The following is a 15,795-nucleotide window of genomic DNA, read 5'->3' as shown; positions in this document are numbered from 1 at the left end:
CTACTTCTGGAATCTGTTGAATAATTGATCCTTTGGCTCACTCTGGTCTGTGGGACACAACTTTGCCTTTTTAAAAGTTTGAAGACTGGATTTTTTTATTTTCAATCAACATCATTATCTGGCTCTTTCAGTAGTTATTGTTTCAGTGTGTGTGTGTGTGTTTTGCTTCAGTGTGTGAGCATCTCTTTCTGGGTGAAATGAAACAGAGCCAGTTAACAGGTACTCAGGTGTGGATGAGTATATGTGAACACACATTGTTTTGTTTTTAAGCTGCACTGAAAATGCTTCATTTTGCACAGGACTTACTGTTTCTTTCAGCTCCTACTTTTTTCTTCTTTAAGATGTTGCATTACAAGAACTACTGACTAGGCTCTTCTTCAAGGATATCACCATAGTAATAACTCCTGAAGGAACCTTGTGGAGACGCTTCCTAATCCACACCATTCTTTTTTTTTTTTTTTTTTTTTTTACAAATACTGGAGGAAGCGTTTTTCTCTCTGGTGAAGCTCTACCTCAGGATGGCTGGCTGTACGTGCCGCTGCAGGCAGGGGGTGCTCAAATTAATCCAGTCGCTGCAGAGATTGGTCTCAGGAACCCTCACAAAAGGTACTGTAGCTTTTTACCCTCACAATGCACTTAACGTTGCCTGCAGCACTTGGATATGCAATTACAGTTGACATTTTTTCATGTGTGCTTGATGCAACATGTTCGGAGAGATGCACCTAAAAATTCATGAATAAACCAACACACCTGTGCTCATGTGATCCACTCATGTTCTCATACAACAGTGCGAAAAACAACTGATGTCCCACCAAACTCAAATGGCCTTTATTTTAAATATAAGACACGCAACTTTCATCAATAGACTGAGTTTTCTCCATGTGCACCACCACTGTTGAGTTGTCATGTATGTTGTGCAGCAGGTGCAGCCATGTGGCCAAGGTCAAGCTTGATGTTAGCGTGATCATTGTTTCCTCACAGTCCCTGAACACAACTCATTAGAAGATACCATTAATAAGGGATTACACATGGTCAGCAGCAATACTCAGGCAGGCTGAAGCGTTCTTGGTTGGTTGGTGTGAAGAAACCCAAACATGTGTGTCAAGAAAACATTTCCTACATTATTTCATCAGCAGGTTCAGTCAGTGGATTCATGGTGTTGATGCTAAATTCTCTAGTCTAAGTTTCACAAAGCTGTGACAGTGGCCAACAGGGTCACTACACATGATGTAGCATCACTGCGACAAAAATATTCACCATTTAGCTAAAATATTCTGAGGCATTTTCCCCAACTCCCTCATCAGCATACAGCATTCACTATTATGTACGAACAAACACGCGTCCACCACATCACTGGTGTTTTCAAGCACAGACGGTGAGCCAACAACAAAGGCTACAGTGGAATAGTCTGTAATCAGCCATATAGTAGCCCTATAATAACAGCCTTATATAGTAAGGTGGCGTAAGGAACTGGTGTGGTCACCTTTAAGAACTAAATGATGAGGTCATGTTTGCGTCATCCACACACACCCCTTGGGCAACATTTGTGAGACACTTTCAGCCTCTTGCTGTGTTCATCATCTGTGTGTTAAAAGCCCTGTCTCACTCTCTCTTTCTCTCTCTCTCCCCATACAACCTCCCTCATCCTAAAAGTTACTTTTCACCTCAGCAGCAAAATAACAAATGCTGAGTCAGAATGCAGCTGCAAGTCCTGGACTGACGACAGGATACAATGGATTGGACTTAGACCCACACATAAATATGGCATATATAGTTTTTTGCGCACACACAGGAAAAGCCGCATTTATTGTCTCCCTCTGAGCCTTTGAACTGCAGGTCTATGCATTTTATTCTCTATATAATTTTTTTCTCTATACCATACAAAACTGTTTAGATATTTAAGCATGTCCACTGCCAGGAACTGATTTTTTTTTTATTATTATTATTCAATAGAGCACCGAGCTAAAATTAAAGTAAACACACAAAAAACAGACACATTAGACCACAAGCTCAACAAATTTATGCATAGAAAAAGTTGAATGTTTGAAAAAACCATGAAATTGAATGCAACAATCACATGCTCCCAACCTGATGCAGAAATTGCCATATTGATCAAGTGAACAAGCTCTCCCAGACAACATATGACTTGTTAACCGTGATGTAGCAGAGGAGCTGTCCACTGTCCACATTTAAACTGAATTTAACCTCAAAAACAACAGAACAAGACACAGTACAGAAACGTCGGCAGCTGTGCGCTAAACAGCTGACTGTACCATTCTCAAAATAAAACCTCCTACTCATGGCTGTGAGAGTTGACAATCTAGGTCATGCAAAGCAGCAACAAATTTGTAATGTGTAAAACTGCATGCACCATCCATCCTTTTATATAACAGGGAAATATTCAACAGTTCCAAACCCACTTTCAGTGTAAGGAGCTCATCTTCAGTAACTTGGAAATCATCTTTAAAAGAGGGAACGTATCGTCGGGCTAACCTCTGTCTCTCCATCATTGCTTGTAGATACCAGTAGTTTCTCCCTCTGCGTCTTCAGAGGATGAGTGGTTAATGAAATAGAGTGTGAATTCTATTGAGCGTCTTGTCTCTTGACATTGAGTCTTTGTGAATATTTACTGCCTCTCTCATAATGTTCTTTTGTGCTTTGCTGATTGCAGCTCATGACGACTGACCTTTTACTTTACTTAAGGTTAATATGTTTGTATATGTGCCACCACCCGGGTCATATCTTCATGTAATCCCATAATTAAATGTCAGAAAGTTAATTAAGATTCTTGAGTCATGACACAAAGTTATAATTTGTCTAATATGGGACCCACTGATTCCATCATTTACAGCACAGTGGGGGATTTTCTGCTCAATAATGTGAATAAAATGTGGATGGCTTTTTTTTTATTTCACAGTGTGAATTATACAATACCAGCTCCCCATTGTGAAATCTCACAAGGAACATACCAAAGCTTTTATATGCACATTTAAAAAGGGGTGGACACTGGAACCAACTAGAATAATGTCCCTCTGACACAGAGGCAATAAAAACTGAACATTGATGTGTTTTTTGTGTTATATTATATAATATTGTGCTCACGACATTGCTATTTTGTCCATAAATGAAAATCAATGCATAAATAAATAATGTTTATGAGGTATAGAACGCCAGGAATCACTACTAATCTTCTCAAGTATAAACTAAAATGACAAGTTTATGCATAATATGTATGAATAAAGGCCTGATCCATTATTTTTGCTCGACATAAATTTGAGGAGTGCATACATAATTGAAGAGTGTAAGTTGGTGGAGGATGATTTTCAACCAAAATATCATTCACATCTGGAGCTGCAGAGTATGAACATTTCTAAGCCTGATGAAATGATATGAGTTTTGTGTAATTTGTGTTAAATTTTGACTTTTAACAGGACATAGATGGTGCTTTTAATCTGTTAAAAGTTTGTTCTTAACAAAATTATATATGTGGTTACATAATCAACAGTATTGTACAGTATGTGCGACAAAAACAAGAGCATAGTATCTGGGTCCAAGAACTGAAAGAAGAGTTGATCTCACCCTGTAGGTTTACAGTATGCGTGACATAGTCTTTATTATTTCATCATGGCTGTGGTTGCGTTTCAAATGGAAACCCTTTTCTGCACAATTTACTTATAATCGTGTCTTAGAGCATCATATAGTGCAGATATAGTAGCAGAGGACCAGCAGCGATCTTATGCATGGGAGAAGAAGATATGAAAATGTGCATATTCAGCTTCATGCACGCAACAATGTCAGGTAGACTGAAAAATGCAAGTCCCCAAGTCTCCAGCACACAAGTGTCGCCAGTAGTTGGCTTTGTTACGCATATTTGCCTGCACACACTTATATACATAGTGACATGAACCATAAAGCTCTGCTTGTTCACCTTTAAAATGCACTCCTTACCAACTCAGCAGCATCTACTGTGGATTCATTTTCAGACATTTAACATTGTGAGCCTGAGCAGCAGAGCTGAAGAAGCATGTGGGGGTGATGGGCCTCAGGCCTTACGTTGGCTGAACTCGCTCTTATTCTTAGGTCCCTACAGTATTTACACTCATCCATATTCTTTTTTTCCCACGCTGTTGATTTGTTGTGTAAGACTGCAAACAAAATGAGAAACCCAAAGATCTGTTCTCCACAACAATATGTTAAAATTTGAAACAAGAAACAGCTAATTCAGTTTCTTTATAGTGTTTAGAGTCTCTGGTTTCATTCACAGATAATGTAACTGTTTCCCTGGAAGACAGTGCGACTTATCTTACAGTAGACAGCTTTTTCATATGTGCTTTTATTTTGCATGTACATTCATGTCATTTAGAAGTTCAACATCTGTAAATATATTACATTTGCGTCTGAGTCCCCTCCAATACTTCATCCCTGATTATGAATATCCATTCATCCCATATTCCAAATTACCAACAGTAATTTTAAACAACTTGAGCTTTACTGATTATGCACCACAGGAGGTTCCAAGCAGAGTTTTCCTTGAGGATATTATTTCCTCATTAAAAACAGCAGCCAAGTGAAAAAAGTTAGAGCAGTGTAATGTTTCCGCATGCTGGCTGAGATATACACTTTTTCTTATTTATACTGTACACCATCTTTGGTTTAAACCCATAGGTGCAACTGGAAACAGCAGGAGTGCAGGTGAAGACAGAAACTCACACTGCACCTGTCTCTCTCTATTAGAAGTCACATGTGTCCTCTGAGTGCATAACCTTGCAGCAAGAGTCACTTCCTCCCACACTGCAGGGACAGTTGGAGCATGATGCTCTGCTTCGACCCAAACTATGTCAGAATTACCCAGCATTCCCCTGAATTTGTGGATTTTCCCTCTTCTGTCCTGTCCTTTCATTCTCTCTCTTGTGTTCTGCAGCTGTAACGCAACCTGACAGCGTGTGTCTCCGGTTTTAATTTTTTACATCACCTCACTACGCACTTTTATGTAACCACGTTTGTCTAGATTTATTTTTATCTCGTCTCCTCTCTCTCTCTCTCTCTGAATTTCAATCTCCATGTTAATTCTCTCCAGCCTCATTGCTTCACTGTCTGATATAAATGTACATAACCCCCCCTTGACACATAGTATATTATACATTGAGTCATGATGGCTGAGTGATGTGTGACTGTGTATTATAGAGTATGACCAGTTCTGCCTACATGTTTATATGTTGCTTTACTTTTGTTGTTAATTTCCTCCCATGTTGTATGTAGTCAAACCTAAAATGTCCTGGCACTGGTGTCTCAGGCTGCTGGTGTAATGATGTACCCTTGTGCTCTGCTGCCACCTGTTGTTCAAAGAAAAGCACCACATGCTCTGTGTGCTAACCAGATGCTCTTCAGCCGAATCGTCTGTAGTTACTTCACAGTATTTGCTCACTTTGTTCTTTCAGAGTATGCCTCCTTTTATTATTGTGTGCTCTAAATGTAATCCACTCCAGCAGACAGAGCCACCTGTGCGTTTTCCCATGGGAGCATTTGAATTGTTTGCATTGAGGAAATTGCTCTGTGGAGTGTGTGTTAAGAGCATGTTTGTGTGACTGAGCAAAGTGCAAAAGAGAGCGGAACCACAGGCTCTGCACTTTGGTGACATTTAACTTACGGTATACATTAATATCAAATTTTAAAATTAGACAAACACAAAAGAAAAAGGTACATTCTATGTATTATTGTATTTTCATACATAATTAAATAGATCTAAATAGTCTCATACTGATATACTTTGTCATGCCTATAACTTTAAATCATCAGAATATTTCTTATTTTTGGTAATTTAGTCAAAAAAGTGCACATTTTCTCTGATAGCTTTACAGTTAATGAGCTTTCCCGAAAATTATGGAGCCACAAAAAGTAGTAATCCAGATCCTGTGGCCTCTTTTTCCTCTCTTAGTTAGTTTCCTAAGCACATTTGTATTTCTAATATGAAGTTCATGTAGGTGAAGGACTAATGCAAACTTTTGACCAAACTAGTGAATCTTGACCAACCAAAGAGGTATGTGAGTGACACTTGCAAATCAAATGTTCGCTGATTTTGTTTAGACTTTGACTTTTCTTATCATTATTATTTTCAATAGTTCACCTCCTCTGCAGCACAGTATAGCGACTGGTGAGTCCCATCAGCTGGTGGGGAGCTGACTTATGTAGATCATGATCTGGTGAAAAGATAATGAAGAGATTATGAAGTCAGACTGCAGTGCAGTGTCCTTGGTGCTTGTCAGAGTGCCGGCTGATACATGGTGCAGAAAGGCTCCAGATGGCAAACATCTGTCACAGGGATCACATCGGGTTACTTATAGTTATCTGAAGACTTAACTCTTGTGTTTGTGTGTGTTTTGGTGTATCTGGAGGCTTAGATCTATTTGAAGAGGGTTTTTTTTTAAAACAGCTGCGCTATGAACCCCTTTTACTCGTGCTTCCCTGTGCTTCCTTAAATGGAGTCACTATGAGGATTTTTTCCTGGAAGTAAAAATAATGAATTATGCATTCATGTTGGGGGGGATGCTTGGAAATCACTGCCTAAGATGCATGTGTGTGTTAAATAATAATTTTAATTTTTTTTTTGGTTTGATTATATTTGAATGGAGGCACAAATGGGACAAAAAAGGGGAAAAGAGCTGCAAGGAAAAGGTGGAAGACTTAGCGTAAGAGAGGTGTATATTTATTAGAATTATGCATGACTTTATGTTTAATTAATTAGTGCATGTTAAGTTCTTACCTCAGCTCCAACTTGGTGGTAATCACATGATTGCCCTCAGCATACTGCACACACACACATTCATATTGTGCTTCTATTCACAAACACACACACAGCAGTGATTAGTTTTCAAGGCTTATGTAACTTTTGGAGAATAGGTATTCGTTTTATGAATGACTCCAGAGTAACTCATGATATTCTGTGTTGTGTACCTGGTTATTGCCTCAGTACTCTGTTCACATGGTTTTTGCTGGATGTAAGGAGCACTCGAAAGGGGCGGGAGGCAACTTTCAAGAAATAAGGAAGCTGAAACAGCATCGGAAAAATGGCAGTGCATGAATTTTTTAAACCAAGAGAGGTTTTCACATATACACAAGGACAGAGTGAGGCAGAGAAAGAGCATTTACATTTTTCTGGTCTGAAGCCGGTGGAATATTCAAAAGCCATTCACATTTTCTGTATTCCGCTAAATATCTCTACATATCTCACACCGAGCAAAGTAGCTGCTTTTAAATCGTCTTAACCTGCTTTAAACCTTTGTGAATTTAAATTCTTGACACCCTCAGAGAAACTCTGCAGTTACACGTCAAATAGCAGCGCTCAGGAGAGTCCTGCGTGAGATACAGTTTCTCTCATTAGCTGCTTTTCACCGTGGAGAGTTATTATGTTTTAAACACTTATAAACCTTCCTTCACTTCTGCATCCAACAGCTCTGTGTGATTTTCAACACTCAGCACATGTAGGGAAATAGACATGACTCACTCCCACACAGCTTTCCTCCCCCAGTGCACACGCTCTAATTTTCTTAAATTGAAGCTGATGAATATTCATTGACAACATTAAACACTCTAATGTTCTTGTTTGTACCACAGTACAAAAAAAAGAGAGAGAGAGAATGAAAGAGTAATTCTCTGTTGTCTACATTAGAGTAAGAGAGTGGGGAAAAAATGGTGGAAGGAGAGGGAGAGATGCAGCCCTCACAGCAATGACTCTATAAATCTGCATATGGTACACACTGTGCCTCATGAAGCAGAGAAGTAATATGGAGTGATAATGGCCCATTGGACTGTGATGCATTAGTGTATCTTTGTGTTTTTGTGTGTCTGTGCGCGTGCAGTTGTGTTAATGTCAATATAAAGATGAGTAGTAAGAATAAAAGTAAGAATACAGAGCTGAGAGGTGCAGTAGTGCACTGAGATGTGTCTTTGTGGCTGTCAGTGAATGTCCTTCACCTGCTCCCATCCACCTGTCAGTGGTGTGATTAGTGAGTACTGAATCAGTTACAAGCACTCTACAATAAGACGAGGCAATGAGCAGGCAGGGAACCAGAAAGAGGGGGAAAGGCTGACAGATGAGTGTGAGGCTCAGAGGGAGTGGCAAGGGAAGGCAGGAGCAGCTCATGTGTGTTTGGAGACAGAGATCAGAAATCCATGAGAATCAGCTGAATGAAGAGAGCCTTCCCACAGTGCCACGTCTCCAACCAGTGAGAAGACAGAACTGGGGCAAAGCCCCTTTAAGATACAGAGCTGCGGAGGCAGATACAGACTGAACGACAGGGCAACAAAATCGTGAAATTGCAAGCGGACTATCACTCTCTGGGTTGTTTGGCCAGGCTGGTTTCCACGCTGACAACATGGGTGCAGTGGTGGGCACTTTGACCATGCAAACCAAGCAGAGAAGAAGACCATCCAGAGGTACGTCAACATTAGTCAGAGAGAGACGGAGAAGGAGACAAAAGAGCAACGTAAAGATATAACAGAGAGAGAGAGGAAGAGAGCAGAGCAACCACCTCAACAAAGGGAAAGAAAGAAAACATCTTCATTATAAACTGTTTTTATTCTTAACAACTGTTTGTGTTTGCTATTTTCTATGTGTTGCGCATTTAAAATCAGCAAAAGCATGTTCATGTTTACCATATTTCTGCTGAGTGAAACCCTGAACAAGGAAGTCGCTGAGAAAACTGCAAAAACAGAGAGATGTTCTAACAAATGGTACAAAACAGCATGTAAATGTTAAGTGCAACAACCAATAGCATTTTAGCTCTTTATAGGAAAATGTAAAAATATACAGTATATTCAAACAATAGGCAGCAGAGTTGTGAGGAATGAGACACTCTGCTGTTGCTGAGGTGTGAGCAACAACACATGTGCTGTGGTCATGATGGAGAGATTACAGCATACCATGGGGTCGGATGTCCTTGAAAACAACTAGAGAGCAAAATCACTGTCCCTGACCATGTGATTATGTGTGTTTCTGTGTGTGTGTGTGTGTGTGTGCGTGTATGTGTGTGTATGTGTGAGTTTGTGTGTGCAGTGGTGGTGGTTGTGGTGCCTGTTGGATGTGTGAGTGAGAAAAGCGAAAGAGGGGATCAGATGAGAGCATGTGAATTAACACGCAGCTCACATATCATACCTCCTTTGGCCGTATGCTTCAGAAGCCCGTTGTCATGGAGACTGGGTTGTAGGGGCATGAGAGGAGTGTGTGAACTGAATGTGATTCAATACCCAGTCAGGAAGAGTGATGAATTTACAGTACAGGCGCATGAGATTGAAATAAAATGGATGAAGTATCAAGCGAAGCAATTACTCTCTGACAGCAGAGGTAACCTCACAAGATGAGGCCGATGCTGTGGCTTCGTTTTCATTCATTCTTGTCCTGATAAAAAGCTTTTCAAAAAGCTACTGGGGAATAAAATGCACAGGGGTCAACCTGCTTTTTCCATTAAGGTTTGTGTTGTGTCTCAAACTGTCGAGAGGTGAAATGAGATAAGACAAGATAGAAGATCCCCAGGAGGGGAAATAAGCATTACAGCAGCACAACAGAGAGGGCAGAGGTGGGTCAAAGGATGACACAAATGAAATGCGTTAGGGTTAGAGGGCTACATACATACAAGTCTGTACAACATCTGGATGCTATGATACTTTAACCAGCAGCTTAGCACAGTCTTTAGCATAAAGACCAGAAACACATTGGAACAGCTACTGTATCTTTAGTGTGTTGTTGTCATTGTGAGGTTATGAGGCAGCCTGAGATAAATCTCTGATTTGTGACACCTGGCAACATAAATAAAGCTCAAAAACTTCATTTGCAGTTTGTCAGTGAGCTTAAGACATATACATGGATTTATGTTACCTTTGGATAAAGCTCCCAGCTGCTCAGACATGACAGTGACGCCAATCTCCTTGTGTGTATTTGTTTAAGGAGCATATTTCTGAGACAGAGGCATCAAGAGGACAATGTAGAAGTTTTTACAACAATGTGAAGCCACAGGCAAATCTGTGATGATGCTGTGACACACACACACACACACTTTGTTACCTTGGCTTCAGTATGTAACACTCTGCTCCCAATACATGCTGATATTTGTGCAGAGCAGCTGTTGCATCACTTACAGCCAGACTGCTGCATTACATATCAGCATCATTATCAAACACTGGGAATGTTGGCAGAGAGTCTGCAGCATATCCGTCTCAACCTCGGAGGAGTGTGAACCCCCTTAGGTCTAATGTTGTAATCATGATGTTCCCATTTTCTCATCATTCTTCTGAGATCAATACCTTTGTTGTTCATATGCTCAAACATATTGTGTAATCCTATTTTGCCATGTGTTGTTCTCTCCTTTTTTTTTCTCTTCACACTCTGTCACCTTCCTCTTCCTCTCGTCCCAGTTCTCCATGTCTCACCCCTCCTCTGATCAACACCTCTGCCTGTTTCCTCTTCTCACCTTCATTTGACTTAATCTGTTTCTGATCACGCTGTTTAGATTAAAGAGACCCTTGAACAACACACACATGCGTGCAGCAACACAGCGCCTTAGTTGTTTTGTTGATGTGCGATTGTGAGGTTTTTAGAAAGAGAAAATTGTGTTATTTCTCTTTTTTGTATATGGTCACCCTGTGTACCCACAACTGCTCACATTAATCATAGCTGTCCATCTCCATGACAACAGCAGTCAGGGAGATCGCAACAGGAGCTCAGAGGAAGATGGAGAAAAGATTGAAGGAAAGCAAGACATGTCTATTTATGAACAAATGATCACAGACATTGTTACTGTAGAGATTTCACACTGTGGGGGTCGTATTTAGTATGAATGTTAGGGATGTGTATTGTTTTTATCTTTTTATTTATTTATTTATTTTTTACATATATACATGTAGCCTATATATTGTTTATGATTTTAAGAAACCCTTTGGGGATTATTCTAGTGCAGTGGTTAATGGGCATCTGAAAAAATAAATGCATTTCAGAATAAATAGGTTTAAATGGCTGCTATTGTATCCCTCTGTTTATGGTTTCCCATGCACGGTATGTGGATGATATTTTTCAAATTATGACTTCATTATGTCTAATTACTCCAAAGAACAAAGCCGTAGCTTCAGAATTATTGTGTCTAATCTATTGTTCATGTGCAGACGTTATTGAGTTATTTGATAATACTGAGGGAACCCAGCTGCTTTTCTGATGGTTGAGAGAATTATGCACAGACTGGATCAGAAAATGTCATAAATAACAAAGAGGATCCAAATAAAGATGAATTCAAAGATTAAAGCAAGAAGCATTGTGTTCATCTACAAAGGAGCAATTGCAGCCAATTAGATCTCCTTGCTGCTTCTGGGAACTGCCAGAGAGTGGATGACCAGCAGGATAATTGACAAGAAATTGAAATGAGGATAACCTCTGTCAGATGATGCATGATTCAAGATACTGTTTCAGCACTATGGGGATTAATCCTGACACCTCTGATAAATGGGTTGAAATGAATGAGTCATCACCAGTCTCCAAAAAGGAGTAGCCTATTATACTCAATTTAATCTCCTTTTCTTAAAGGCTGACTGAGCCTGTTGATGCTGACACAGCTACAGTGAAGCTCTCTTAGACATACTGTATATGTGTATCGAATCATTGATATATTGCTGATCAGCTCTCAATGAGGAATTAAACTGGTTTTGATTTTTTTTTAAATAATTCATAGAACGTATAATATAATCATGAAAATCAAAAATGTATTGCTCTCACAGTATCTCAGAGCCCAGCTGGGATATAAAAGTAACCATGTAAGTCACAGAGGCCACTGTGGGTAAATATGGTGTCCTGCCACATCGATACAAGGCCCCAGACTTCAGATTTCATTTCCACACCATTTGTTCAAACAATCTGCTGCTGCCAGTGAACACGACGCTGGCAGACAGCGCTTGTGTGGCTGTTTCCTCTTGGATATTTGCTCATATTTGTGAACTCAGTGGTGTGTGGATTGTGTGCACAGTCGGATGTCGGGATGTTAGAATTGCCCCTGTGGCTGGAGACAGTCACGGTGACAAACCCTTGCCCACAGCAGAACCAGAGCTCCTCACATCATTAAGCACCATCCTCCTCTACAGGCCCCCGATACTCAGCACCATGTTGCCATTAATAAAGTCCCTCAAGTGTCTGAGGGGGAATCTATTTGTCAAGTACACGTGGTTCTTCTCAGATCTGTCTTTTTTTCTCTTTCTATCTCTTTGTGAGTCTTATTCTTCTCCTGCTTCACTTGCTACCTCCGTAAGCACTCTTTTCTGCTGCCTAATCAGATTCTTGACATGTTTCCTGCCGACTTAACATTCTCAAGCTTCGCTGAGTTGTCTCTTCCCTGTGTGTTACAGTTTTCATACTTCTAAAGATTGGAATGAGCATGTGTTAAACAGGGCTTACAGAGGTCTTGACATGATTCTGAGTTATATATACATCTCTATCATCTCCCCCTCTTTCTCATCCTCCCTGTAGATAAAACGGATGATGAGCTGGAGATGACGACGGTGTGCCACAGGCCGGAGGGTCTTGACCAACTGGAGGCCCAGACTAACTTCACCAAACAGGAGCTGCAGATCCTCTACCGTGGTTTCAAGAATGTAATTACACATTTTCTGATTTTATTATGACATTAAGTTGTAGTACATTGCACAGCAAATGCAGGAGGGCAAGTCTTCATAGTTTTGCATACATTTGGCCATAAACTTAAGTATCAGACAAAAACATAATGGCAGTGTTGTGGGATTGCAAATAGAATTCAACCACACATGAATGTCTGTTTCGTGTCATTTAATAGTAATCCAGCTGGTACTTGTAGAGATATCTCTGTCTAGACCAAATTTAAATGTACAGAGCCATAGCCACTGTGTGTGGGGCTTGTACATCCCAAACTAAACACCTCATGAACCAGGAAGCTCTTGATTCTCTAGGAAAGGTAAAATCAACAAGTTAGCTTATTGAAAAAAACCAACAACATTAAAGCAGAAGTAAGCGATCCGGTCGTTTTGGCTAACTTCTTGTCAGCCGATGTTACCGAGTTAGCAGTCCCCGCCCTCGTCCCTATACGTCACCACATTCACGCGCATCCCTTGGCTGCACACACAGAGAGGACTGCCCCTTTATGCCGTTCTCTCTCCTCATTGGATAAAGGTTGTAAGATACAAGGAAGTTTTCTCCTCGGCTTACAGCAGAGTGACTGACAGACCCGTGTTTCAGACCAAACACTCTATATAAGTGATTGCTGTCGGAAGATATAACTATTTAACACTTATATTAACACAAACATTCCGCTTACTTCTGCTTTAAGATCACTGAGCAGAGTTACTATTGGTCATCTTTTCTATCACAGGAATGTCCGAGCGGAGTGGTGAATGAGGAGACATTCAAGCACATCTACGCACAATTCTTCCCTCATGGGGGTAAGTCTCACTCGCATTGCTCTGTGATGCTTCACGTTGAAAATTAAAACCCTGACACCTTCGTATTTTTGTATGTTTCAGATGCAAGCATGTACGCACATTATCTTTTCAATGCATTTGACACCACAAATAACGGCTCCATTAAGTTTAAGGTAAGAATGAGTCCTTCGTAAATTCAATAATTTAAGATATGGCTTCATTTATTTCCAGAATCTGATTCTATCCTGTGTCTCTATCCTCTTCTGTTGCTGTTAGGACTTTGTGGTGGGCTTGTCTATACTGCTGCGGGGGACTCTGAGGGAAAAGCTCGAGTGGACGTTTCACCTGTATGACATTAACAGAGACGGATACATAAATAGAGAGGTGAGGCTGTGCTGTCATGATTTACACACTGTAGCTTTCTGATGAGTCTGACAGTTTATGTCAATGTGAATACATCTTCTTTACTTTCAGGAAATGACTGAGATCGTGAGGGCCATTTATGACATGATGGGAAAATACACCTACCCTGCACTAAAGGGAGATGTCCCACAGCAGCATGTGGATGCCTTTTTTAAGGTTAGCTATAAAGTTAATATGGAATTAACGTTAGAGTCAAACATTTCTGTTAACTGTGACAGGTGACTGATTTTAAAGCCATTATGTTTGCACAGCTGGTAGCTTATACTGTCTCTCATCACAGTCAAGTAGCTTCCCAAATGAAACTCTCAGGCTTTATTGAGGCACATTCTACAAGTTCTCAGATAAGGCCGATAAACTTTTATATCAATAGCAATCCCAGCCTCTGTGGCCCATGGCAACTTTCAAACAGTTATTCTTGTAACATTTTGCAGTTTCCTATTAACACATTGCCATTATAACAGAATATTGTAATTTGACTTTAGCACAGGTTCACGTAATGTTCTGTTTTTCACAGAAAATGGATAAAAACAAAGATGGAGTGGTGACTTTGGAAGAGTTTGTTATTGCCTGTCAGGAGGTAAGTACTGCCTTATGCATCCGATATTGTCTCCAATTGTTCTGTAATACCAAGGTGGAAATGTGAGACATGGGAATATTCATGCTGCCAATATATACAGTACATGTAAATGGGTGTATAAAAAAAAGGTTACACTGAGAAATTATCCCAGTACTCAAACACATTTATAGAAAAATATATTTTTTTAAGATTAAAAGAAAGAGGTTCATTCTGCTTCAGAAACAGTATATGTTACAAAATAATCTAGTCAGGTCAAAGGTCAAGTTACCAGCCATCACACCTCATGGTCTTCATTAAGTGAATGGAGCATAATTCACTGGAGCTTCCACTCTTTCACCCACACAGAGGGTTGAGGTACTTAATGAAGAACCTGAGAGGCAATCAAAAGCACAGAAATCTAGACAATGCAGATGTGAATTTAAAAACCCAAACTAAAACAGTGAATATCTTGATATTTGCAAGTCTAATTTTGGATAAATGAGGCCATACATATGCAGGCATCAAAACATTAACACCTCCTCCAGAAACGCTGTTTAATGATCAAAGGCAAATTAATTACTGTGTCTTAAGTGTCTTCATGCAGATTATGCATCAGGTCTGACTGTACAGTAATATATATATATATATATATATATATATATATATATATATATATATATATATATATATATATATATATATATATATATATATATATATATATATATATATATATATACTATAGCGCTGGTTAATTCCATTATTCTGCCATGATTGCTTTTCTCTCCACAGGATGAAACCATGATGAGATCCATGCAGCTGTTTGAAAACGTGATGTAGGACAAGAAGAGGTGATGGAGACCAAGACGTGGAAAACCAGAGGGCTTGGTGTGAGTGTGTGTGTGTGGATGCATATGTGCAATACATCCAGTCTCTCCTCCTCTCCCCATTTTATCCAGCTGTGCTCTGGAAGCAACCAGACACCCCCACAAAGACTTGAATGAAGGGACTGGACTGGAGTGTTTTTAGCCTTCCTGTGGAGTTTCACAGCCCGACACAATACAAAGTGACTGATGGGAGAGACTTGGACAAAGACACACTACTCGCCCGTTAAAGATAAAGATGCTCCAGCATTACAAGGCTGCTCCCAACCAATGAAGAGCTATTTGTCCAACCAGTGCAACTATTTTTTTCTTTCTTTCCCAAAACATGTTCTGTTTTGCCAAACCATATTTGCATGCTTTTGCAAGAGCTTTTTAATTTTTCTCAAAACTTTGTCAGATTTGCTTTGGGACTACTTCTCTATTTATCTCATGCATCTAGTGGCGGATGGATATGGCATATTTCAAACGTCCTGTATTGGTTAGAGTTTCGCAGTGACCCTGGCCCCTGTA

The 15,795-nt window shown here is 39.9% G+C and overlaps 1 protein-coding gene across 2 annotated transcripts; it reads left to right on the top strand.

Annotated features, from left to right (window-relative positions):
* Positions 1 to 518: 518 nt before the first annotated feature.
* kcnip1b (Kv channel interacting protein 1 b) lies at positions 519 to 15,241 on the top strand (the record flags this gene model as incomplete). Of its 2 annotated transcripts, none has more annotated exons than XM_083986313.1 (8): positions 519 to 606; positions 12,500 to 12,624; positions 13,374 to 13,443; positions 13,525 to 13,595; positions 13,699 to 13,806; positions 13,897 to 14,001; positions 14,360 to 14,422; positions 15,194 to 15,241. In XM_083986313.1, 8 exons carry the CDS (start codon positions 519 to 521, stop codon positions 15,239 to 15,241), a joined length of 678 nt encoding a protein of 225 aa, XP_083842439.1. The 2 variants fall into 2 exon arrangements, with proteins under 2 accessions (XP_083842439.1, XP_083842440.1); XM_083986314.1 differs by lacking the exon at positions 519 to 606 and adding an exon at positions 8,358 to 8,433.
* Positions 15,242 to 15,795: the final 554 nt, after the last annotated feature.

Source organism: Trachurus trachurus (genome assembly GCF_905171665.1).
Source record: "Trachurus trachurus genome assembly, chromosome: 14".
Classification (NCBI taxonomy): domain Eukaryota; kingdom Metazoa; phylum Chordata; class Actinopteri; order Carangiformes; family Carangidae; genus Trachurus; species Trachurus trachurus.
The sequence above is the reverse complement of the archived record's forward strand: the minus strand, read 5'-3'. Positions and strand labels throughout refer to the sequence as shown.